The sequence below is a fragment of the Hippoglossus stenolepis genome, chromosome 6 (genome assembly GCF_022539355.2).
Source record: "Hippoglossus stenolepis isolate QCI-W04-F060 chromosome 6, HSTE1.2, whole genome shotgun sequence".
Lineage (NCBI taxonomy): Eukaryota > Metazoa > Chordata > Actinopteri > Pleuronectiformes > Pleuronectidae > Hippoglossus > Hippoglossus stenolepis.
Window position 1 is genome coordinate 15491518 of NC_061488.1, and position 25392 is coordinate 15516909.

Here is a 25392-nt window from a genome sequence, read left to right on the forward strand (position 1 = left end):
AAGTTTGAGGCTCTGTACAGTTTTGTGCATGTGTCAAATTAATCCAAACAAATGCCCCTGATATTATTTATTCAAGCCAACTATTTATCAGCATACCACTGTTCATTTTAACAAAACACACTCAAACTAATTCGCCAACTTGAACACAAATTGCTTATTAAAAATGGATTTAAATGACTGTACCTTATGAAAATAACACAATTCAAAAACTCTCCCTGACTGAACTCCAGTGAAAACGCAGCACATTATAAAAAATCCAAATAGTTTACATTGTGCTTGTGTGGCTCAAAGCAGACCCCTTTAGAGGGTATTCAAAGTCTAGATTAGTCCATATATAGCAGCTAGCATGCACCTTTATCATCAGCGACACCTCTGCCTCTCAGTCCTGTGAGTAGAGAAGCGATGCCATGTGGATGGCCATGTTTGGTCAGCCAAAAGGAGATATAATGCCCATCTGTTATCATATCTGAGCAGGAAAATGTGGCCTAATTGCCTCAAATATAGACAAGGCAGGTCTGTGTGGTGTGTCGGATTTTGCTGGCCTGAAGTGTCGAGATTAGGAGCCACTTGTTTGTAGATTTTCCAGTGGCACCAGAGAGAGCACGGTCAGACGAGCAGGGGATTTTTATTTATTTATTTATTAACTCGTAGTTTCCTGCTCGGTGTCACATGACATCAGCCAGAAAGGGCTTGAGTAGAAAACTCATTTACATGGTGCTTCAGAAAGGTTATCTCCTGTTGGTCCCAGTCATAATCCCTTCATGTCCAATCGTTTGCCTTTCATTGATAGCTGTCACACGATGTCACATGAAGGAATAAAGAGACTCAGATATTTTTTTTTGCAGAAGGTGGTGATGAAACCTGAAGCAAAGAGAATATGAAAAAAGGGATGTCAGAGCTCCCATGACAGAAACCACCATCTCTCTGAAACAATTAGCAATTGGCTCTGCAACTAAAACAAGAGAGGTTTTCTGTAATTAACACATTTTGCTATAATGATAGTATAATGAACTGTGAGATTTGTTATGTTGTTCATGGCATTGATCTCCAAACATTTTTACTTTGATATTCTAAAATGCGAGTCTATCCAACAATATTTATTCTATTCCTTTTCCCTTTCCAATCATTCTTCCTCACTCAGTAAAGTGTAGTTTCAACTTTCTGACCCAGTAGTAGTGTTGGCGGCTCAGCCCTAACTTTAGAGCTATATGATATACTGTGACCTGAGATGCCCTTATAAATACAGTAGCAGTAAACTCCAACCAAGCACTGAAGTCATCAACACCTAAATCAAATGTGAGGAATGTATAGCTGAATGCTTTTTAATGGACATGTCCAGATGTATCTCTAACAACATTTGATGCCATGTGTACTTATCATTTTACAGGCTTAGGAAAGAATAAAAAGGACTTTAACTCTAGAATAGGGTGAACCCTGCACCAACTACTTCTATATGTATGCACAGTGTGTCACTCTGTGGTTTCAGTGCATGTACAAACATGTTCAAACTTCCTCTCAAATACCTCATGCATTTCTCTTAAATTTTTCATGCCCTTTCGATCCACCAGCTCCTCTTTCATACTGATCCACTGAGCAGAGGAGCAACCCCAAAGCAGTGAATGGAAAATTTGGGGATTATTTTACATGCTGCGCAGGAGATGTGAAAAGCAGGACCCAGCGACTGATTTAGCAATAACTGAGAAATCTGAGACAAGAGCAGAGATATTTGTGTATTAATTACCCGGGTGGTTGGTGATATTACCTCTCGCCAGCTCATGTGTTCCTGTGGTCATGAAAAAAACCAATAAGATTTTAGTATTTGGACCTTGATCCTGTGCCTGTGCCAGTGATGAGTTAAGATGGCCAAAGGCTTTAAATGACTATCATCTATCATCTTTCCTTTCATTACTAGCATGTCTGTTTTCTGGGATCCTGCCTAACATGCAAACTGACACAGAAAGAGATTTTCTGAATTGAGCCGGATCAGCAGACACAACAGTTTGGAGAAAAGCAGCCTCACAGGTCCTCCCTGTCTCTTTCTGTCTTTGTTCCGCTCTCATATACCCTTCCCCTCGTCTTTTACCCCTCGCTCTTCTTTATGCACAGCTTTGTCCCTCCGCTGCTTTCAGCGCAAATCATTTTCCCTTTTCCCGACTCTCTGACCCCTTGCACTAACCTGGATGAAAGTTAATGGGCCAGAATTAATCTCCACATAATGCAATTAAACTATACATTGACTATACAGTATTTCGCTATGTCCTTGGGGAAGTTGTCCAATTTAATGGACTCTTAAAATGAAAGTGATGTTTCAGTTCACAAATGTGTAAAAAGAGGAAAAGATTCATTCTGTTCACTTTTGAAGGTGACACAATAATCACATTATTTTAAAACACCTTACACTAAGCTTCATGGAGGATTAAATGGAACACACTTGCCACGTGTCATTATGTCTCTGCTGATAGTGATAGTTTTGTCTTTTTAATAATATTCAGCCTCAGTCTGCACATAAAAAAATGTGCTGAAAGTCTTTTTTTCAAAAGCTATGTAAAAAAACTTTTTTCCTAAGTAGTTTCTTCATTATGTATTTGTTGCTGTGTGTTTGCCAAAATGGTAATGTGAGATAGCGTCTCTTCCCAGCTATTTTGTCAGATTGTCAACTTCAATGATATCTGATGCCAAACAAAATGCAAAGTTGTCAAACAAAAGCGAGCATCAGTCAATATGTAACAAGAGGGAACCATTTGGTAGATCATGTTTGTATATGCTGTATTAGCCTTTATTATTATGATTAGACTTTAATAATTAATACCAGACAGAACTGACTTGATGGGCATCAGGATTGAAGTTAAGTTTAGCTATCCTCTGTTTTTGTCACCAGGAGAGGCATCTGCCCTGCGAGACTATGCAGCCAACACCATGAATGAGTTTTTGGGAATGTTCGGTTATGATGACCAGCAGGTAAGGGATGAGCTGACCAAGAAGATCAGCTTTGAGAAGCTCAAAGCTGCTACCTCAGACCCCTCATCCCTCAGCAGTGAGGAGGCATCACGGCGTGCTCGCTTCTCTAAGTACGAAGAGTACATTCGCAAGCTAAAAGCAGGTGAGACCTTACCTTGGCCTGTGCATGCTTCCCACCCCAAACCAGACGACCTCAACTCAAAACTAGCCCAAGACAAGAGTGCTACCATGCTCCAGACCTCGGGGTGCCACCCAGGAGCCGAGGCACAGATCTACCCCTCCAGCCTGGACCACAAACAGCCAGGAGGACTCCAACTGGGAACATCTCAGCCAGCCAACCCCTCTCACATGCAGAACATGACACCCCGAGCCTCCAAGTATGACTTCTTCATTCAGAAGCTGAAGATGGGTGAGAGTCTGCAGCAGCAGAATGGTAATGCTTACAAGCGACCCTCCAAGTACGACCTGGAGAACGTCAAGTTCCTGCACCTCTTCAAGCCCGGCGAGGGCAATCCTGACATGGGCGGTGCCATCGCCTTTAAAACGGGCAAAGTGGGCCGCCCCTCGAAGTATGACATCAGAACAATTCAGAAACTGATGCCAGGAAATCCTGAGGCCTCGCTGATGCCCAATGTCCTCGCTACAGCACCAGGAAACCCAGGAGCTCCTGGTGTTCCCACTGTATGTGCAGCCGGGGCCAGCATCACTCCGGGGCTCACAATGGACCAGACCGGCCAAATAAGCTTCAACGCCACCGACTACCTAAAGTCCAGCTTCTCCAAGACTGACTCCATCACCACTGGCACTGTGTCCTCCGTTAAGTAAGTCTGATCAAACATTGTCATATAACACTAGAAAACACAGACAAGGCTTTTATTTTGTTTGAATACATCTGCATCAAAAAACAATTTTTTGGCCTCGCCACTGATAGTGGATATTCCAAGTTTTAGTACTACATCACAGTACTAAAATTCGTCTAATATGGTGCAGATTGTATTAAATCTGTAGATGGACTGGTCAAATAAGTGTGCTGTAAAAGCAAATAAAAAATAGCAGAATTTCTCATTGCACAAAAATGGGTGTGGCCTATGGACAGATACATGTTTGAGCAGGTATTTTGGGGAAAAACATTACCCAAACATTTATACTTTATATGAACATGATATGCATCCCTTCTAATGACGACATGCATCCCATTTACTTATTCACAAAATATAAAAATCTGATAATAAATCATTTAACCTGTCATTAAAATTCTAATTTAAAGTTTAATGGTGGTTTGAAAAGATTTCAAGCTCAGAGGTCTGTCTTCCTCACACCGATAGTCTCTCAGTGGAACACCTTGGAGCTAATGTGAAGCTCACATACACTTAACTGCTACTGTGAGTCAGTTAGCCCAACGCAAAGGTAATTGCTATCTTTACAGCAGCCAACAGGAACGTTGTGTGAAATAGCGCATAGCGCCCAATAGATCCACGACATGATGAGTTGCGAAGGCACATGAAGTGTTTACTCGCTGTAGCACTCCATGGAGACTGATTTAGCACAGTCATCGCAAAGTGACTGACTTCTTTCGTTTGGCTAGGGTGTAACAACTCTCCCTTTAATTACTTTGGAGCCATGACTAACCTCCCGGCGAGTCACAGGGGCCGACTCAACACTGCCTGACGAGTGCACTTTAAAGGAAGCAAACGAGGGGTTTGGGGAACTAGCCTACAGTTGTGTGCACTACCAGTAGGAAACAGCTCCCAGAGTCTGTTTGATTGGTTTTGACCTTGTCTCTAGTTAGTCAAGACCTATCAAAGACACTGTTCAAGAGCCCTCAGGCACCTCTCCCTCAGGCTTTGGCCTTTGTCAGGTTGGGGCTCAACGGAGCTGCAAGCCTGGCTAACTAAACCAGTCTGTTGCTTGTATACGGGGAGAAGAGGGGGTGCTAGGGAGAGTGTCTGGCAGCACATCCTCCCCTCTGGGCCAGATTAACCTCAGGTCATCCCCCGTGTGGAGCTGCTCACATGGAGCTAAATGCCATCCCTGAGAGGGAGCAAGCAGAACCAATAACTGTATTATGACATCTACAGACAGTACTGCTACAGGCTTCATGAAGGCAGTCACATTACAGGTGACGAAAAGCACACAACAATTCCCAGCATGTCTCTCTAATACAAATTTGATCGAGTTGAAACTGGTACTGAGTCAATTAGCTGGATCCATATGCTTTTCAGGCTTCAGTGTTGTCTTACATCTTTGGTCCAGACTGATTGGAGACAACTTGACATCAGCACTAGAGGCAAGGTCCATAGAGACTATCAGAAAAGACCTTTTCAGAGCATTTCTTCCACATCCCCATTATCCAGTTTTGCATACGAGCACTCACCAAAATACCCCCATAAAAGATTAATGTCCTTTGCTCCTGCATTTTGCCTTTCATTGGTTGGGAGACCATGCATCAAAGTGTGCACCTTAAATCCCTGATTCATACGGCATATGAAAACGCTGTTATGACACAAGAAAATGTATATTGATAGTCCAAAGTTTGGGAGCGGCCTGTAAGTAAATAGTGTGTCAGTTTGTTTTTATTAACAACAGGCAGCCCAACCTCGCCATTAATCCTGTCTCTTTTGTGTTTTCTGTTGCATTAGGAATGGCCTGCCACCAGATAAACCCGCCAGCGAAGACATCAACCTCTACCAGAAATATATTGCTAGGTATGCAAATCCCTCAATGTGCTACACCAATGAAAAAACATACCAAACAGAGATGGGCCTTTTTTTTATGTACTGATGGTGCGTTTTATTAAGTGATGTAACTCGATCTTAGGCTGGTATGAAAATGTTCGGTGCGCACTAAATTAATTAAGAAAAGACTCCAATTTATGTGCTGAGAGGAAGTAGAAGGATAAGAGGTAATGAAAGAGAAATGGTTTGACGGCAGCGTACAGTGTCTGGTTGAATAAATGCTCACAGTGTGTCTAGCACTAAAACACGAGGAGAACATAAATCTGCACTTTTAGCTTTGACTGACACAGAGAGGATATGAGCTCAGACCAGGTTCCTCTTTAGTTCTGCCATTAATTGTTGAAACACGTGAGGGACTGATCTAAAAAGTCCGTCTTCCACACCATCGGAGATCCAAGCCTCAGGGGAGGAGAGGTATCTGTGGTTTCTATGGACACAGAACAATGTCCCTCATTCTGGATTAATTTTGAGCAGACACTAGAAAGGTGATTATCACTTGTTTGTTTATTCCGTTTAAAAAGAAAGAAAACAGCATTTGAAAAGCCAAAGTGGCTTTGGCATTAATGATTACTTCTCCAAGCCATAACATGAAGGGCACAAATCAAAGCCCTGGCACTGACAGACACACATCCTCTTCTCCGCACACACTCACACACACACACACAAAACCTCTTCCTTGGACTGATTACATTTTGCAAGAAGATTTAATTAAGGAATTTTTAATGAGGCTTCTGCTGGCACTGCCAAGAACTGTTTTGATATTTGCGCTGCATAATGCATAAAATTTGTCTAAACATCTCGGCAGTTGATGCACGGGGAGGCTGCAGATAAGCCCAGATACAGTTTCAATTTCCGTGTTGGGGTTGGGAAAAAAAAGAGAAAGGAAAGAAGAGGAGGGAGGAAAAAAAAATGGAAAAGGAGGGCTCATAAAAAGGGCAAATGTAACGCAGAGAGGGGAGCTAGAAGCGGGGGATGGTCCTCCTCGGAGCTGGGGCTAATGAGTGCACACTAATACTAAAAACCAGCTTTGTGAACGTGTTCGCACCTAGTCCTTGTGAAAACAGGGAAAAAAAAGTTCTTCATCTTCTCACCACACTACAGTTTGATGTTTTAAAGAGCTTCCCTGGTAGTGTTTAGTTGCAGTTTTCACTCTTTAAATGCTTTCATGCACCCACTATTGCCTCGGCACTTTGATCTGTGTATCTCTATTGTAACTGGAGATGCGCTGCAATCTCTGTATCGTGGCGATATTAATATTTAATCTGCTGCTGAATAGCAGCGGCCCATTAGGCCCCCTGACGCGGCAAGTGGGAATTGTCCAGAGGCAAAGTGATACAGCTGGGCAATGAGCAGAGGGGTGGGCCACAGTCTCAGGAGGATGGGGGCTTTGTGTGTTCATAAGTGTAAATGTGTGTGTCTGCATGTATATAGAGGCGTATAGAAATCACTACTGTGTGAGCATATGTTGGTTTTATTGCGTACACGTTGTGCGTCTTGGTTTGACTGGTTTGATCCTTTTTCTAAAAGATCCATCAAACCTTTCGTAGCCCCTTCTGGTTCCATCGCTTTCCACACACACACGCACACACGGACACAGCCAACTTAAAAAGTGTAGTGGATATACCGTTCAATTAGCTTAATGAACTCAGCAAAGTGATCTGTAAATGCAGCTCTGGGATAATCCTAACAAGGAAAAACAGAAAGAGAGATGGAAAAAATATTACTTAGCCTCCTTTCCCCCTCTCTCTCTCCTCTCCACTCGCAGATGGAGCTCTTGGCAGCAGCAATTCAAATGTTTATTTGTGTGTTTTCACTGGTAATTGAAGGATTTTAACAGTCATCATCGTCAGTCTTATTATCACAACCGTAAAAGTGGTTGTACTGTAGCAGGCAGCAGCTTTTTTTTCCCCACTAGTGCCAGGCTAAAACCAGATTTTTGGATTCCAGGAGAAAGGGTGGCAAAGGTTTCAGATGAAAAGTAGACGGAGATGTTCCCACATCTCAGGATACCTGACTCTCTTCCTCTCAGAGTGAAACTGTGGTTAACCTGAAATAACTGTGCATTGATTTGACAAGGGTTTTCACAGCGCTGAGAAATAAAGTAGTTATGGGGCGTGTGAATGTGTGTCAAGGGAAAAGGTTTCAGTGTAATAAGTGTCTCTTACGGCTGCTTTGGAAATAAATGGAGCTAATTTGGCTGAAATTGGTGTGACAGACGGGTAAATTGTTGCAGCAGTGTGGAAAGCAGGAGTCACTTTGAAGGTGTGAGCCGTGCGACTTTGAAGGTGAGACGAGCAAAATGTCTTTGAAAACTCCTTGGCTTGTTTTGTTTTTTTTGTGCTGTTCTTGGAATTTCAAATAATTTCTTCGCTAATCATTCTTCATTTTCTGTCAATTATGTTTGAATCGCACTGATATCTTTCTGCGCCGCTTTATCGTTCAGCCTTTTTCATCCCCGTGACTCTGCTCCCTGTGCGATAAGCTCTCGTGCGTTCCCAGGTCTTGAAGCAGTTTTGATTTTGCCTTCTGTGCGGCCGCCAAAATGTACGCAACTGTTGAAATGTGTCATGTAACTTTGGGTTTCAGGTTCTCCGGAAGTCAACACTGCGGGCACGTCCACTGTGCCTACCAGTACAGGGAGCATTACCACTGCATGGACCCTGAGTGTAACTACCAGGTGAGCGTGAGTAATTTATCACTTTTTTGAGCATCACCTAAACACACCTTTTAACATTTGCTCCTGTATGCTGGGAAAAGATCTGACAAATGTAGTTTGGTTTCACGGGCATATCTCACTAAAGGTTGAAACCAGGTAGTGTGTCGCATGATTTATTTATATATCGAGGTTAGGCTGGGTGACTTAAAGCAAAACATCCTCTCCTTTTTCAGGACACGTCTAAGGGGATGTGGTGATCCCAGGATAGACAAACAGGATAATGTGTCATCTTTTCATTAGTCGTCACACCCAGCCAAAGTTTACAAAGATGAAAAGTTTGTTGGCCTATGGTCTGCCGAACAGGCTACGGGTGTTTACACTTGTTCAGTTTGCAGGTGTTTTCCAAGCACAGTTGGTCTTTGACAGTTGCCCTTTTATCACAAGGTTTGATTGTAAATATGCTTGAAATATGGCTCTTTTTTTTTTATCTATGTGCTCTTTTTTTATAAAGACATCTGCCAATGACTGGGGGCCTGCCTTTAATCCCCTTTTCACGTTATTAATCTTCCTGGTCCCTGGAGTTGTCATGTATGGCACAGGAAGGAGAAAAAAAACTAAACACAAAGCAGATCATATTACAGGGCCTTGTGTTTGCTGTAGCATATGGCCTGAGAGAGTTAGACAAACACGGGTAGATTTGTCAAAGACATCAAAAATACATGCGCAGCCAGTGCTGTGTGTGTGTTTCCCTTCCTTTATTCTCTACAGTTTTTCTGTATTAAGCCATCTTCGGCCGTAATCTCCTTTTTCTGCTCCTGATCAAGAGAGATTACCGCTCGATAAATATTGTTTATGTGGTGAAAAGCATTACATATCGAAGCTCTCATTTTCTGCACGAATCCCGCTTCACAGTCTGATGAGACACAATCTTAGAGGAATACAAAGGAAAATCATTTCATGTCATTATTTAGAGCGTTAGTTCAGGTTATCATGGCAATTTCCACGGTCAGCTCCACATTTCTCTGTTGCCTTTGCGTCGTGTGGAAACACAGATATGCTCTGGAAGCCGGCTCTCGGGATGTCAATACCCTGAAAAAAACCGGCAGCCCCTTTCGAAGCGATAACTCATGAAATGTTACATGACACACACTCCTGGAATATTATCCCACTGCCAGCCTCCGGGCGATTGGCTGAGTCTTAACATTCTCCTTTCATGGGCCTGTACATGAGGGAGAGTGTGCATCTTGCCACACTAGTGGGAATCCTAAAATAAATGTAGCAAGTGGCTCCCAACCTTCATCACCACTCAACTGAAAATGAGATCTTTTTCCCAGTCAGCTCTCTCCATGGCCTATTTTGGACAGCTTGATGGATCGAATTTATCATGACTGCAGTTCAACTTATCTTCCGGTCTTCATCAACCATTAGAAACCCCAAAGCCCAAAGCCCAGAACTGAGATTAGAATTTTTTTTCATTTTTCATTTAAAATCTAAAGCATTCATCAATTAGATTTACAAAATCCTAATGAAGTGTTTGCTTCTGCAAGAGTCAAACATCGTGGAAATAGGCTGTGGGAAACGGGCCAGGAGCAGGGGAGCAGCTGTGTGAGATCCTAGCTTTTTACTTGTGCGCGAGTGGAACACATGACACAGAGCAATTACCCTACTTTGTACAGCAATTATTTGCTTTTTAGAATTGTTCTTTCTGATGTTTTTCCCTCAACTGGAGATAAATATGGATTTGAAGAAATGTCTCATTGATTTGCGCTTCTCCCGTTACAGTTTCTGTAACATCAGCTTAAGTCCAATTACAGCAGATTTGGTTTCTGCGGGTCTCTGTGGAGTGACGTTTCTGTTTTGTTTTTTTTCTCCTTCTCAACTCCCGGGTGTGGGAGGAATTTATTTATTTATTAATTTATTTATGCTGTAATTTTAGAAGACGGGCCTCTTAGCATATTCACTCATCACCACAGACGGAGCCGGCACCAAAAGCGAGCGTTAATGCTTTAATTAAAAACGGAATCATATCTCGGCGAATTGAAAGGGAAAACGTTTTTTTGGTTGGCTTGTTTGTTTGTTTCTGTTGTCTTCCCTTTTCCCTTATGCACGTCTGAGAAACCATCTGTATGGAACATAATTTTTCCAGAGTCGGAACCATCAGAACTGTGATCTTGCATGCCAATTGATTCATCTTAATTAAAAAAAGATTTTGGTGGAAGGGAGTCCACCTGTAAAGATGGAGCGGGGTGGGAGGGGGGGGGGGGATACGCCTCCTGTTTCAAGTTTCATTTCAGACGTATCTTGTACTCAGAAAGTCCCAGAGTGTTTTGGTGTGGCATTTGGATAGAGCACAACTTGCAGATATGCAAAGTGCATCAATAACCACAGAACACGTCATATTTAAAGACACCCTGGGCCTCTCCGTTGCAGCATGTACAGCCCTCCCCAACTGTCAATTGGCTCCCAACTGCTGCAGCTGCTGCTTCCACAGAGATGAAGTGACTTGTTGCTGATTCTGTGACTGGTTTAAATAAACACCAACCTGTTGCTGTACATTTTCCCCCCTCCCCTTTTGCAGAGGTTTACTAGTAAGCAGGATGTAATCAGGCACTACAACATGCACAAGAAGAGGGACAACTCTCTGCAGCACGGATTCATGCGCTTCAGCCCTCTGGACGACTGCAGTGTCTACTACCACGGCTGCCACCTCAATGGGAAAAGCACCCATTACCACTGCATGCAGGTACACTACCCAGACGCACACCTCCTCTTCAAAGTGCTCACAATAAACCCACAAGCACGCACAGCAGACACAGAAACAGAATTATGTGCTTAAGGATTCCGTACATTACAAACAACCCGCAACTCACAATTCTGATTAAAAATGTCAAAGTAAAATTGATAACAAACGGTCATCAGCAAACCAGATCACACACACACACACTACAATAAAAGCCTTAAAACAAATTTTCATGTTGCAGTGACATTTAATCATAAAACCAAAAGGTATATAATGAATTGCAGAACATTGTGATATAAATGATGGTCAGATCAGGGAAATGAGGCCACTCGTAACACACACACACATATACAGACACACACAGACGCCACAGTTTACTTGCATCTGTGAAATGGAATCACAGTCCCACACTTTTTCCATTTACACCAAAGTGTCTTTAAAGAGCAGTTTGGCCAAACGTGTCCTAAAGTAAATAAAAGAAAATTGAAAAAAAAAAAGGGTGAATACACGTGTAAGGCTGCGTGTGCATCCCCCCCCCACCTCCTCACTCTCTCACTCCTTAATTGGCATGGATAAAATTCAGTTAGGTGTTTATATAAACTACACATTTTTCATCTTTTAGTACCAAGCGGTCCATTGAAGATCGTTCCCCCTTCTGGATTTGTTTAATTTTTTATACATCTGCTTATTTTCAACGTGTCACTGTGCGGAGAGCTCTCTCACCAGCAGGGCAGCGGTGCAGCGGAGGATGGCTTGAGATATATTCTTTTTTTTAAACCCCTCTAACGGCGTAATTGTTATTAGGACGTTTCAGCCCTTGTTTTAACAGTCCCTGAGAACCTGCAGATGTTGGCATCGGCTCTCGTGATTTAGTGGGGGGAAAAAACAGAGTGGCATTTTTTTCATTGTTTGACTCAATATGGAGAAGTTGCCCGGTTTGTGCGGATGAAAAGTGCCAGGGATGATATACAATTGCTGCTTTTAATTCAAACATTACCTGTTTTTTTCCCTTGGCTGTTGGCTCTGAGGGCTCCAGAGTACCAGAACATTTTAAACTAAAGACCAGGACAGTCATCTTACTCCTGTCTGCTCTCCTCTGCCCCCCTCCACCTCTAAAATTTGCTCTTAGAGTTAGAGAAAGACTTGTGGCGAATGTACTGTCACACTCATAATATGAATTTCATTTTCTAAATGGCAGCTTTGCCAGGAAGCTACTGTATTTTCAGCTACCTGCTGTGACCACCGACACTTTCAGTCACATTTTGTTTCAAAATGTCACAATGATAAGACTGTTGAGTTTTACTTGTACTGCTGCTGGTGTGCGTTACAGCGCATTAAATTGTAAACGTGAGAAAACAAACCTTCCAGTCATTTCTAGGCCACTAACATTATCTTAACCACACTGAACTCCATTCTCAGAGACTTTTACGGTCGAGCAGATCTCTTTAAAGCACTGTGTTTCAGAAGTTGCCTTTTTTTCAGAGTGAAACTCTCGGGTCTGCAGTGGGCCCAGATCTTTGTTTCCGATTACAATGCTTTGCCTCTGCTCGTAGGTGGGCTGCAGCAAGGTGTACACCAGCACCTCAGACGTCATGACCCATGAAAACTTCCATAAAAAGAACGCCCAGCTGATCAACGACGGCTTCCAGAGATTTCGGGCCACCGAGGACTGTGGCACGGTTCAGTGTCAGTTCTATGGGCAGAAGACCACACACTTCCACTGCAGGTGAATGTGGTGGATGTTTTTTTTTTACATTTATTAAACCTAACTTAAGCATAAATGCATAAAACACTATGTATATATATTATATATAATTGTTTTTAGATACATTTACAGTTATTATTATGATATATGTATATGTGAACAAACACTTAGCTGCAGAGGTCCTAGCAGGTTTTATAAAAACAAGAGAAAAAGAGGAATTAAGGAACATTCCTTATTTAAGTGTAAATAAAAGATATAGTCTAACATCACCATGAACCATGGAATTGCAACTAATGGCCTGTTAGTATTAAGGGGAAACAAAGTCAGTCTATAAAAAATAATTACAAAGACATTTTCATTAAAGTCCAATTGAGCTTCAAATGTTTTCACCTTATTTTGAAAAGCACACACCACATATCTTATCAATGTATATAGATAATCGCTCCCTGGAAAGTTTCCCTCCGGCAGAGTTTTCAGGTAGTGATGCTTCAATGAGCTGCTGCTGTGTCAGTTATCGTTTCTCCATTGTACCAAGTATTTGAATCATATGAATCATGCCTCCCAACTGTACCTGGTTCTGAGGAGGCTTTGCAACAGAGCATTGTGTCTAATCATGTTATCCCTTTATTTTCCGTTCTTTTCCCAGGCGCCCTGGCTGCACCTTCACCTTCAAAAACAAGTGTGACATCGAGAAGCACAAGAGCTACCACATCAAGGATGATGCCTATGCCAAAGATGGCTTCAAGAAGTTCTACAAATACGAGGAGTGCAAGTACGAAGGCTGCGTGTACAGCAAAGCCACCAACCACTTCCACTGCATCCGTTCAGGCTGCGGATTCACCTTTACCTCCACTAGCCAGATGACCTCCCACAAGCGCAAACACGAGCGTCGGCACATCCGCTCCTCTGGCGTCATGGGCCTCTCTTCCTCCTTCCTGCCGCCAAAGGATGATCAAGACGAATCGAGCAACGATGACCTGATGGATTTCTCTGCCATCAGCAGCAAGAACTCAAGCCTGAGTGCCTCGCCCACGACCCAGCAGTCCACCACTGTACCGCACATGATGGTCACACCCACCACTGTAGTCTCCTCCTCCTCTACAATGGGCCACGCCCTCAAGCTGACATCCTCACTGTCCAGCGCCGGCCAGCGTATGTCCAACCTGCTGTCCCAGGCCCTGCCCAGCAACATGCCGGTGACCCTCGCTCTCTCCAACAGCGCCATGGCCACCAACCCGTTCTTCCCTCTCATGCCCAGGCTGCCTCTCCAGCCCCCTTTGCCTGCTGCTAGCCTGATATCAGCTGCAACCTCTGGGGCCCACTCCATGCCCACCGACTCATTCACCCAAGGTTGCTCCACATCGGGGGCGGAGGGAGCCATGGCGTCGACCCCGACCTCCTACGCCACCTCCTCCATCATGGAGAAGATCTCGGCGAGCAAAGGTCTGATATCGCCCATGATGGCCAGACTGGCGGCTGCTGCCCTGAAGCCGCACATGAACCATGATATAGGTCAGTTACTCCACAAACCGCCATGATTGTACAGATGTTTTTCAGTATAAATGATTTGGGCTCAAAAAACATCTAAAACATTTTCTCAACAATTTTGATAATCAAATAATTATATGGCTAAAATTCTGTTTTATAATATTATAAATTGAATATCTTTTCAGTTTTGAATTATTAATTGACTTATCAACAGAAATCAAACAGATTAATTGATCAAATTAATCGATGATATGATAGATGATATAACATTCTTTTTCTTCTTATTACTGTAACTGAACCACTTTAACAGACTTAGTTGTAAAGTTCACACTTAGTCAGTATAGCGAGTAACTGCACGTATAACAAAAGCCACATCATTTTCTGCGGACTTCACTCCACTGCAGCAGAGAGAGCAGAGAGAGTGCACTCAGAGGTCATTTCTCTCACTATCCCACACCAGAGAGGAAGGCAGAAAAAGTGCCGTTTTCAGGCTTACAGGGACATACCGGAGGCATGGTCCTCTGCTCTGGGCTTGTTATTGTGTTGATCGTTTGTTAGATACCCACAATCCATTTGGAGATAAATGCGCTGACAGGGGAGAGTAGAGCCTGTAAAAGTCTCTTATGATGTTCAGAGTGGGGGCTCCTGGGGCTTGTGTCGAACATGTTTCCTCATCATTGGTCTCTTATCTGTGTCTGCGCCCGTTCCAAGCAAATGGAGGTGGAATGAAATTAAGTTCAGAAATTGCAAGAACAAAAAAATGTTTTTTCCGTATCCTCTATGCAAACTGATAAAAAAACTGAAATCGCTCAGGCAGAAATGACTCAATGCACCAGAGCTGAAAAGACGTTTTTTTTCTCACAGATACAAGACCTCAGACACACTTGCATGCATCAGCAAAGACACACTTTTTGAATTTCTAGAAACCCTCGGTTCCAAGAAAAACATGTCAATATCTGTTTAGCATAAACACAATTCACATAATTTTTGGAGGTAATTGCCTTGTCTCTGTTTATCATACTGCTCTAAACAAAGCGTCTGAAAATGAAGTTAAGGTATTAAATTGATAATGCACCGCAGAGTGCAGTCTTGCATTCGAGCAGCACCGGGGCCTCCTGTGTTGAGCCTGAGCAGGTGGGGTGCGGATTGTAAATGGGGCTGTAAGGGGGAGCATCTCCGGATGTTGGGACGGGGAAGGATTACAATTCCTGGTGGTGTTCGTGGAGCAGGACAGTTCCTGGGAGAGAGCTGGGGCAGCTGCTCTGGGGAGCCAAGCTGAGCCCAGGCTGTCAGGCTGAGCTCCACCTCTGGGCTTCCAGCAGTTAGTCTGAACACTGGGAAGGCCCCCACTGAGGGTGGGGCCTCCACAGATGGTGCATTCACCACCCCTCTTGTCGGCTCACTGAACGGCTGCAGCTCAGATCTTGCTGCTGGATAGCGAAGCTGTTTTAAAATAAGCTCCCCCATATACCTCATGCACATCATTTATTGTAAAAGCTCAGAGCAAGTGCAGGATGGACGGGTGGCTGCGGTTTGGTTTCTCATATTTGTTTCATAAAATGTGTGAACAGGACATTTCGGGCTAAAATTAGGAGGAAGTGGTTTGTGCTTCTCTGTTGAAAAGATGTGAGAAAAGTCACAGTGCTTGTGGCTATTTCACACAGTGTGTATATCTTTCGTGCAGTTGTGAAACTCTATTGTGAGCTGTGCATTTTTCCTATTTCTGCTTTCAGTCATTTCTCAGTATTTTTTTCTTTATTAATGTTCCGCTCTAATTTACCCCTAAGTGTTTTTCCCAGAGATTCGAGCATCTGAAGGGTTTACTAATTAGATACACAGTACAAATGATCTTTCACAAGCTCTGTATCTTATCCGGAGTAATTACATGGTGGTACATTATTCCTGGATAATTTCCAGAAAGAAGCTGCTTTGAGTCAAACTCATTTGTTCTCCCTCTTTGGGAAGCGGATAGAAAAAACAACAACTTCGCAATGCGCAGCAGAGGAAGAGACCTTTGCACTATAACGAACCTCAGAGAGTCCCATTCAGCCTCTGAGAGTGAAGGAGTGCATTTCTCTGCCTGGTGATCATGTGTAGAGCCCACAGTGAGGGACTGCTCCTGATATGATGTGTTCTCATTTGGTCTGAGAGTTGATGTAATTGTTAATGACAAGGCAGGATTCGTCAGGCTAGTTAATTTTGGGTGTACTCTTATCAAGTTGGGGGAGGGGAGGAGCGCGGCGCGGCGGCGACTCGGTAAGCGTTCGGTGACCTCAAACCAGATGCAAAATTGTTTGACTGCTGTTTTTCTTTGAGCCCCACCCCGGCCCCACCCCCAGCCCCTCCAACCAACCTCAGCCATTGTCAAACTGAACTGACACTGACAGTGATACCTCCCCGTCTCTGAGCTTTCAGCTGACAGGGCCCAAGACTGGCTTTTCCACTCCTATTCTGCCTGATATGTCTCTGGGTCATCTTGTAGTGGAGGGGGCTACTCTGGTGCCCCCCACGTATATGGGCTAGTCTTGTTTTCTCCCCAGCTAAGAAAAAGGAGAGGGGCCTCCACCAGGCTGAGGGCCAAGGGCACACACTTGGTTGCCCATGACCTTGCCTGTCACAATCCCTCAGCACCAGCCCCTACTACTAAACAACTGATCCCTCACCAAACCAATCACAGCCCGCTGGTGCTCTCCAATCTCATACCGGGGGCCTCATCCCTCCCACTCACATTTTTTTAAACAATAAAACACCACTTATTGTCTACCAAAAGCCCAGCTTTCTCTTCATAGCCCCAGGACAAATTAATATTTCAGTCCCTAGTGGATCGGGGGTGGTGGGGCAGAAATCAACTTCCTCTCAGGATTATTTTTACCCCACGTCGTTTGCTTATTTATTTCACTTCAGCTCTCCTGTCCTCACTCACAACATCCATTGAATACCTATTTGGACGAGAATGTGAAAGAGGGGTCACGCTATTTGAACCAATCTGATTGGCTGTCAGCTCCAATCTGACCGACATAGCACCCCTGTTCCTTGTGGGTACGCTCAGTGGCATTGGCTGCCGCCCGTTGTCAGGCCAACGCGGAGCCCGGGAAGGTGGGAAGGAGTGGGGGTGGTGGCCAATCTGAGACTGCCACTTTCCCTCAGCATTAGCATCTCACTTAATGACCAGTTAAGAGGCAGCCTGGCAAATGAGTTGTGACAAGTGCTGCAGAAAAAGGAGTCTTTTTCCCTCATATCTCCCGCCTCTCAATCACCATTTAAAAGGCTTGACGGCTTGACATAATTTCGCAATAATTATCACTCGGAGTATTCTTTTCGGGCCTGGACAGAAGTCAGATTGGATCTTGTCATGAGGTAATAATGCTGACCAACAATAACTTTGTTGTCTCTTCTCTTCTCTCCTCTGCATCTCTGGCTTGATCCTCAGGGAACGGGCAGCCGTCTTCAGCCAGCCAGTTCAATCTGGTTCAAGTGAAGCAGGAGCCTATGGACGGCCACTCCGGGTCCTCCCACGACTCTGCGCAGGAGCACAGCCTGGACCTGAGCAAGAAAGACCATAGGTACGCAGGAGAACGGTAATTCTTCTTGTAAAATCAACGAATAAATCACAAACAAAATATGGTTTCTCTGATTGATTGATGAGTTCTATGTTCTTGGCAGTCATTCATAATTATTTATCAAAAATATCTTATTTATAGACGTGCAAACAATTAGAAAACCGTCAACATATTTCTCAATTTTTGTGCAAGAAGGGTATTTACATAAACCTTCATATCCAATCTTCCCTCCGACTCACTGTAGATCTTATTTCTTAAGAAGACAGCATTTTTCTTCTTCATTATACAGGCACACCTTGTGTGATAAATAGTAATATTTACTGTTCTCATGCAAATCTTGACTAAACATTGTTCATTTTCCTTGTTCCAGTAATGAATCAAACGGACACCCTGTACCAGGGAATACATCTCTTTTATCCTCGCTTATGAATAAGGTAAGATCCATCCATCAAACGCCTTTCATCCCAAGACAAATTAGTGGGACACGGAGGGGCCTGTTTGTTTTTTAATGTTTCACCGCTAATAAGATGAGTTTGTATCATTTAAATTTTCCAGCCATTTTTCATACAGTGTAATTTTCACTGCACCTCTCACAAATTAATATAATGAAGCAGTAGCTGGGTGCCATGCCAGATATATAGAGATGTTTGTTTTTTGATGAGCTGTTTTGAACTCGCCGTCCATTTTTTCTCCTCCTTTATACTTTTTCTTCCCCCGCCTCACTCTGCATTTATTTATAGAGTTTGTAAATTATTTGATTAAAAAGTCAGGGGAGGAAAAAGTACACGACGGTGCTGCTCTCATTTTTTTTACCCAGTGTAAATGTTAGCGTATGGAAATCTAAACAGATTTTTTTTGTTGTGAAGCCAAAATGGGCATCGTCGTACTCGTATATCTTATTTGACTGATACAAATGTGCCAGGTGGTTTCGATTACATTGATGATGTAATGACAGATCGGCCGCCATTATTTTATTCTCGCCAACTGGTGTGATACTACCCCCCTTCAGGCTTCCCCTTCACACACATACACATTGTCTCTCCCCGGGAGAGGTTCACTTTGGAGTCGCTCTGCTCAGATTCATTGAACCCAGACACTGGAGGAGCTTGAAGACCTGTCGTCCAACAGCTCCTCACGTCATGTCAGATTTTTCGGAGTTTGATTCAAGCCACCACATCACATAAAGGGGTTAACAGTTGCTCCCAGAGGACGCTTGGCAAACACGCTTGGCCGGCGCTCAAGCATAAGCTTGGATGTTGTGTAAATCTGGCCGTGCTTTTTTTTTGCACTGCCAAATCATTTTGTGTGTCAAGTCTCACATTCCAGCTACAGTAACACAAGCAAGTGGCCCGGCTCATGTATGTGTAGCTCACCCAGTGGCTGTGTCTTTGTGTGCTGTTTCTCGTAGATGTCCCAGGTGAACCCCGCCCTGTTCAACGCCATGAACCTAAAGACGGAGCTGGAGGTGGGGCACGGCAGTGACACGTCAGAGGCAGCACAGTATCTGAACCGAGTGCTGAAGAGGCCCCTGCTAGAAAAGCCCACTGAGATCTGGAGGACATATCTCCGCAGGTATAAAACACAGAGGATGTTTATATTTATGAAAAAAAATGAAAGATTTTTTTCTCAGTACTATTCCACTCATAATGTGCATAACTGAGGAATTTTAAATGACCTGCGGGATTATGGGCGTGCAATCATTTACTGTCAGATGAGTAGTTTAACCAGTTCTCCTGTATAGCGTGCGTTGGGGTTAGGCAGTGCATTTACAGTCTTTATTATCTATTATCTGTCAAGGTTTGACACCGATGACTTCTGCGAGGCTCAGTGCGACTTCCTTCAGAAAGTGCACTTTCACTGTGTGGTAGAAGACTGTGGTGCACTCTTCAGCACAGTGGATGGGGCCATAAAACATGCTAAGTGAGTGTCACACTGGTTCACGATCAGAAAATATACCCTTACAATCTACATTTTAGTTTTCAGCTTTATTGATCGACATAAAAATGAGCTTCCCTCTCGTTGTTCAGCTTCCACCTCCGCGCCACCTTGAAAGTGAAGTCGGAGCCTCAGTTCGGCGAGAGCAAGGACTCCAGTGAGGGAGCCCTCCTGCAGCCCGCAGCGCCGGTGTCTATGGCCAACAATCCCTCTATTGATGTGGCTCACCTCACCTCCTCCCGCGGCTACAGCTCGCCTTCTCCCTCCCTGCTCGCCTGGAAGCAGCTGGCCGGCAGCATCCCACAGATGTCGGCCTCGATGCCCAGCCTGCCATCCAACTCCCCTCTGGCCACCACCTCTTTAGAGAACGCTAAGCCACAAGTCAAACCAGGTTTCCTGCAGTTCCAGGAAAAGTAAGAGAAACAATCATTTGAACGTCAGTGCAGAGTGAAGTACGTTGCTTTTCCTCTTATTGTCAAGTTTTGAATCAGCCATATTTTCCCTTTTCATTCACCCAGTGATCCGTGTTTGGCCACTGACTGTAAGTACTCAAACAAGTTCCACTTCCACTGCTTGTTTGGGAATTGCAAGTACGTGTGCAAGACCTCTGGCAAGGCCGAGTCCCACTGTTTGGACCACATCAACCCCAACAACAACCTGCTCAATGTCCGCGACCAGTTCTCCTACTACTCCCTCCAGTGTCTCTGTCCCAACCAGGTGAGTGGGACTTGATAAGTCACCCAGGAGCTGAATCACCTACTGTCATCTGCCAGGATGTCTAAGCATGAAGTATGCTATCTATTAGACCAGTATTTGAGGTTATTTGACTCAAGGCTTTCACAACCGCTGCTCGCCGTCTTCCATCTCTGCTGAAAAAGACAGTCGACTCACCCCAGTAATGCCTGTTTATATGTCAATGATGTCATTTTGACTGCCGCATTCTCCTCTCAGAAAAGGCCAATTTAGCTGATATTACCCAATAAATCATTGTCACTCGCACAGTAAACAAGGCTGTCTGGAATAGGGCAAAAATCAGGGGAATGCTTCGCAAATGAAACCTAAATGGCAGCCCCTGCCTGCTCTCATGAGCCCGTATTTGGAGAACGGTTTAAATGAATTCATTAATGTGTCGAAAATCACCCCTCTCACCAAAAGTCCCCCTCCTCCTCCTGCTCCTGCTCCCCCTTTAGTCTCCGTCTCCTGAAGTGAGCAGATCTTATTTGGCCCCGTCCTTTGGGATCTGGGCCTCACAAGCAGATGGTGGTGCACAGACATGTTAGAAAGGAAGTAAAAAAAAAAAAAGTAATCATGCTTAGAAATGAGGGATGTTCCAAATGACCAGAGGGGAAGAGAAGACTGTGAGATATCAATTATGTTTCAGGAAAATGTCTGTGTAGTATTCACTTTAACTTTTCCCACAAAGAAAGATCAATCCTCTCTCTACGTTTGACTCATGAAATTGGAAACTGTGTCTCCGCCGCAGCACTGCGAGTTCAGAATGAGGGGCCACTATCACTGTCTGCGGCCCGGCTGCTTCTTTGTCACCAACATCACCACCAAGCTGCCGTGGCACATCAAGAAGCACGAGAAGGCCGAGCGCCGCGCCGCCAATGGATTCAAGTATTTCACCAAGAGAGAGGAGTGTGGCAGGCTGGGTAAGAAAAATGATTCTCAAATGAACGTTTTTGTCCTTTGCCACCATACAGGTCCTCCATGTCAGCATGAACACTTTGGGAGGAGAGATGTGTAGATTAAAAGTTTTGTAAGAAAGAAGTAGTTTGATTTGTGTGTGTGTGTGTGTGTGTGTGTGTGTGTGTGTGTGTGTGTGTGTGTGTGTGTGTGTGGGGTATTCTCTGTGTTTGCAAAGGGAGAGATACAGTATTGGCAAACAGCGTTGTCCTGTTTGTCTCGCATGAAACAGCCTCATGGACTCGGTTGTTGTCTTTTGCATATTCACAATGGCACCTCAACTCCCAAAGGTAGTCTTGCCTGTACGATATAAGCAACAACGTCAGAGGGGGCAATCACTTCCAGGTTGTTTTCTTCTTACTTTTGCCCCCGTCAGAAATGAGCAATTAGGTTTGTGTTTGTTAATTATCTGGCTTGTCTGGTTTAGCCTGTTTGTGTTCCGAAGCTGTGCCTCACAGCCGCCGCTGCCATCGCACGGAAAAGAATTAAAAGTGATCTGTTTTTTTCAGGCGGTTACACAAGCTTTTCAGAACGCAGACACAAAGCAAACAAAAACCGGCCCGAAACAGCTGTTTTTTGTCCCCAGCCTGATCTGCCAACTGCATTGTTTGGGCTGCGGGGGGGAAAAAAAACACAGAAAGGATTACCATCGCTAGCACTCCAGTCATAAAGAATTGATGGGTTGCCAGTATCCATGGCAGCAACATTAAACTGAACACAGCTGATGATGTTACCTGGCTTGTGTCTCACAAAGGGCCCTTCATGTCACGGGGGTTACTGTTATTTGCTCAACTTTGCGTGTTTGAAGCGTTTGTGTGTGCGGAAGCTATTTGATGACACAGACATGTTGTGCTCTTAAACCGGGTGCCATGGTTACTGACATGCTAGCACCTGCCCAGCATGTAACTCTTTCAATTATTTCTGCCTGCTTTTATATAATGGTATTTGATTAACAGGCACAAAACAGAACATTCATTTAATTTGAAATCATAAAGCAATTAGAGCCAGAGCGGTCAAAACATGAGAAAAAGAACGGAAGAATATGAAGCAGACGCCAATGCAATGGAGAACAAAAGGAAAAATGACAATGGAGATACTTTGAAAAATGAATTTAATATGGTAATAATTGTATATTTACTTTGGTTTGCAGGGGTGTGTGCATTATTGGCCCACAGAAAATGAGAATTTATTTATGTAAATTCCTAATTGAATAAAGCATGTCAGTGTAATAAAAGAGCTCCACAGGTTTAGTGAACAGAAGCCTTGACTTGCTCAGTGTGACACCGGAGTGATCTAATATTCCTCCTACATGCGCACTCCGAAACACTTTGAAACCCGATCCCTCTTTTGTCGGAGCTACAGTATATCATGAAATTAAAAAAAACTAAAAATATTTCACCGCGTGTTTGATCTAATCACAACACCGTCACACTGATAATATTGCATTTACCGCCCGAGCTGCTCTCAGATGCCTCGCAATGAGCCAAAGACAAATTAATCTGCAAATGGAGACTTTAACAACTGTTTTTTTTCTCTTTTTGCTGCGCAGGTTGTAAGTATAACCAAGTCAACAGTCATTTCCACTGCATCCGCGAGGGCTGTCAGTTCTCCTTCCTGCTCAAACACCAGATGACCTCACACGCACGCAAACACATGAGGCGGATGCTGGGGAAGAACTTCGACAGAGTCCCATCCCAGGTACAAAGACACACGCACACTGTGGCATAAAGCACATGCCATTGTGAAAAGGGTAATTATCTGAAAATATGGGCTGAACACCTCGGTGAACGAAAACAGGTGTTGAGAAGTTCATTCAAACGTATTCCGACAAAGCACCTCACACACCCTGTTCCTGAGAGGTTACACAAGGAAGGGTCTTTGTGTCTCAAAAGCTCATGTATTTGATTTTGTTTGCAAGTTTTTAACCAAAACCAACTAGATGTTTGAAAAGGAACAGATTTTTCCACCCCCCCAACATTTAAAACTTGTTCAGTGGTTGTCCTTTCTGATTTAAAAACATGTTTTTAACAATATCTAAAACAAGTACACCTCAGATTCTTTATGAAGTAACTTTCTCACAGATTTTGGTTTATTTAATTTTTTAAATAGTAATATTTTTGTTAAATCAGGCTGAAAACTAATCTATTATTGAGTTGCATCTAACCGTCTTTGTGACTGTACGTAGTTTGGTTGTTTGTTTTTTTCTAAATTGTGCTTCTTGTGCTATGAGTCAGATTCTGGGAAAAGAGCACTGCTCACATCCTGCCACACCAGTCAGCGACAAATCACTCGTGACATTCTTCTAGGAAATTGATCACAGTGGAGTGTTCTCCATTCCCTAACCTAACCTATGCAGACCGTCATGTTCCCTACGTAGATTTAGATATGTGGATCGTCTAGTTCTGTTTGTTCTTTTTTTTCCGTTTTGAAGTCCTCATTAAATGACCGAAGCGAAGAGTTTCATTCTTTCGAAATACTTTTGATGTTTTGAGGAATGCTTGGTTGTGAGCCAAGAGCCAACACCTGCATTAATGACACGTTGTTACCAAACATGTCCTTTTATAATGAAGATTACAATTATTTTGTTTTTCTAGATGATGCCACACGGTCATAGGTCGGATGACATGCAGCATGGAATGGGGTCCATGGCACAGTCCGGCTTCTCCTCTGGCCTCATGGATGAGACTGATGACTACATGGACTACATGGGAGGCGGAGGCAGCCCCCTGGGCCTCTCCTCCGAGTCCTCCAACCAGGACCGGAGCTGCTCCAGCACACCAGTAGGCAACGATGGCTCGCCAGCAGGTGAGACTACGTACAAAACACCAGGCCGGCATGTAGAGCTTTGGTTTAGTCCAAAAGGTGAAAAGTGAAATATAAGAATATACTCAGCACTGTACATAAAGTTTAACTCTAAAGAAAAGCAGCAACTTGCCATGTCATTCTTCACTCTGGTTTTTTATGATTTAATAGTTTGAGTTAAATCAACAACATCAGTCATATAATACAAGGTTGATGACAATGCTGTATTGTTTCTGATTCCTGGACAAAGCCTTTTGCAGTTTGCGTGGTCATCCTCATAAAACATCCATTTTGTACATCAGTGGTTTGAGTTATTGCTCTGTATCTAGCTTATTACATTTTCCTTTGGCCAGAGATCATCCCTGTGGCTTTATGTCTACTTTAGCACTTTTCCAGGGTTGAATTGTGGGAGAAAGGAAAGGAGAAACAACTTTTTTTTCGTCAAAATTACTGAAAAAGGGTTTCTCCTCTGCTTTTTTTCGGGGTCTGAGGCGGCCTGTGAATTTTCATATTCCTCCATGTGTTGACAGTATTATCCACGACACTCATCATTGTTGATTTGGCGGGTGTTTGGGTTACTTGTCTTGAATGGGCCTCATTTTGTATCATTCTCTTATCTCTTATCTTTCCCTTTTTACCTCCCATCCCTCTGTGTGTGTGTGTGTGTGTGTGTGTGTGTGTGCGCTCCTTGTTTTTGTGTTCCCGTCTGTGTGTGTGTGTTTTTTCCTCCTCTTGTCTGTCCTTCACTCTCTCTGGTCAACCTGTCTCTCCAGGACAAGGCTGGCCGGCCACCTCTTCTGCTCCCACCACCCCTGCTGACACTAGCGCTACCCAAAACGCAACTCCTCCTCCTCTACCACCTCCTCACTCTGCCCCTCAGCCTGGTTATCAGTCCCAGGTCCCATCCCTCTCTCCAGCTCTCCTCCGTCCTCCTCTCCCCTCACTCCCATACCTCCTCTCTCCATCCTGTCTGTCATACTCTCTGCTCAGCGCCTCTCTGGGAGCCACTCGGAGTGTTGTCATGCCAACCAACACACCAGCTTTCAGCCCCATCATTGCCACTCCGTCTCCGGTTAAAAATGACGTCCCTATAGTGCAGGATGCTGCAGGTACTTATCCCCGGC

General features: G+C 43.9%; 1 protein-coding gene across 11 annotated transcripts in view; it reads left to right on the forward strand.

Moving 5' to 3' along the window:
* The window catches only part of casz1 (castor zinc finger 1), a 76621-nt gene that overhangs the window by 45404 nt on the left and 5825 nt on the right, over window positions 1-25392 (forward strand). For 2 of the 11 annotated variants that reach the window (XM_035158407.2, XM_035158402.2), the window contains exons 3-18: window positions 2879-3779; window positions 5598-5663; window positions 8280-8376; window positions 10928-11092; window positions 12643-12815; window positions 13441-14306; window positions 17713-17860; window positions 18213-18276; window positions 19251-19414; window positions 19640-19762; window positions 19870-20190; window positions 20269-20494; window positions 21261-21432; window positions 23016-23164; window positions 24061-24271; window positions 25042-25377. In XM_035158407.2, coding sequence (XP_035014298.1) covers window positions 2879-3779; window positions 5598-5663; window positions 8280-8376; window positions 10928-11092; window positions 12643-12815; window positions 13441-14306; window positions 17713-17860; window positions 18213-18276; window positions 19251-19414; window positions 19640-19762; window positions 19870-20190; window positions 20269-20494; window positions 21261-21432; window positions 23016-23164; window positions 24061-24271; window positions 25042-25377 — 4182 coding nt within the window. The remainder of the gene's footprint in view (window positions 1-2878; window positions 3780-5597; window positions 5664-8279; window positions 8377-10927; window positions 11093-12642; window positions 12816-13440; window positions 14307-17712; window positions 17861-18212; window positions 18277-19250; window positions 19415-19639; window positions 19763-19869; window positions 20191-20268; window positions 20495-21260; window positions 21433-23015; window positions 23165-24060; window positions 24272-25041; window positions 25378-25392) is intronic. The other 9 variants (XM_035158406.2, XM_035158404.2, XM_035158408.2 and 6 more) reach the window with 9 other exon arrangements.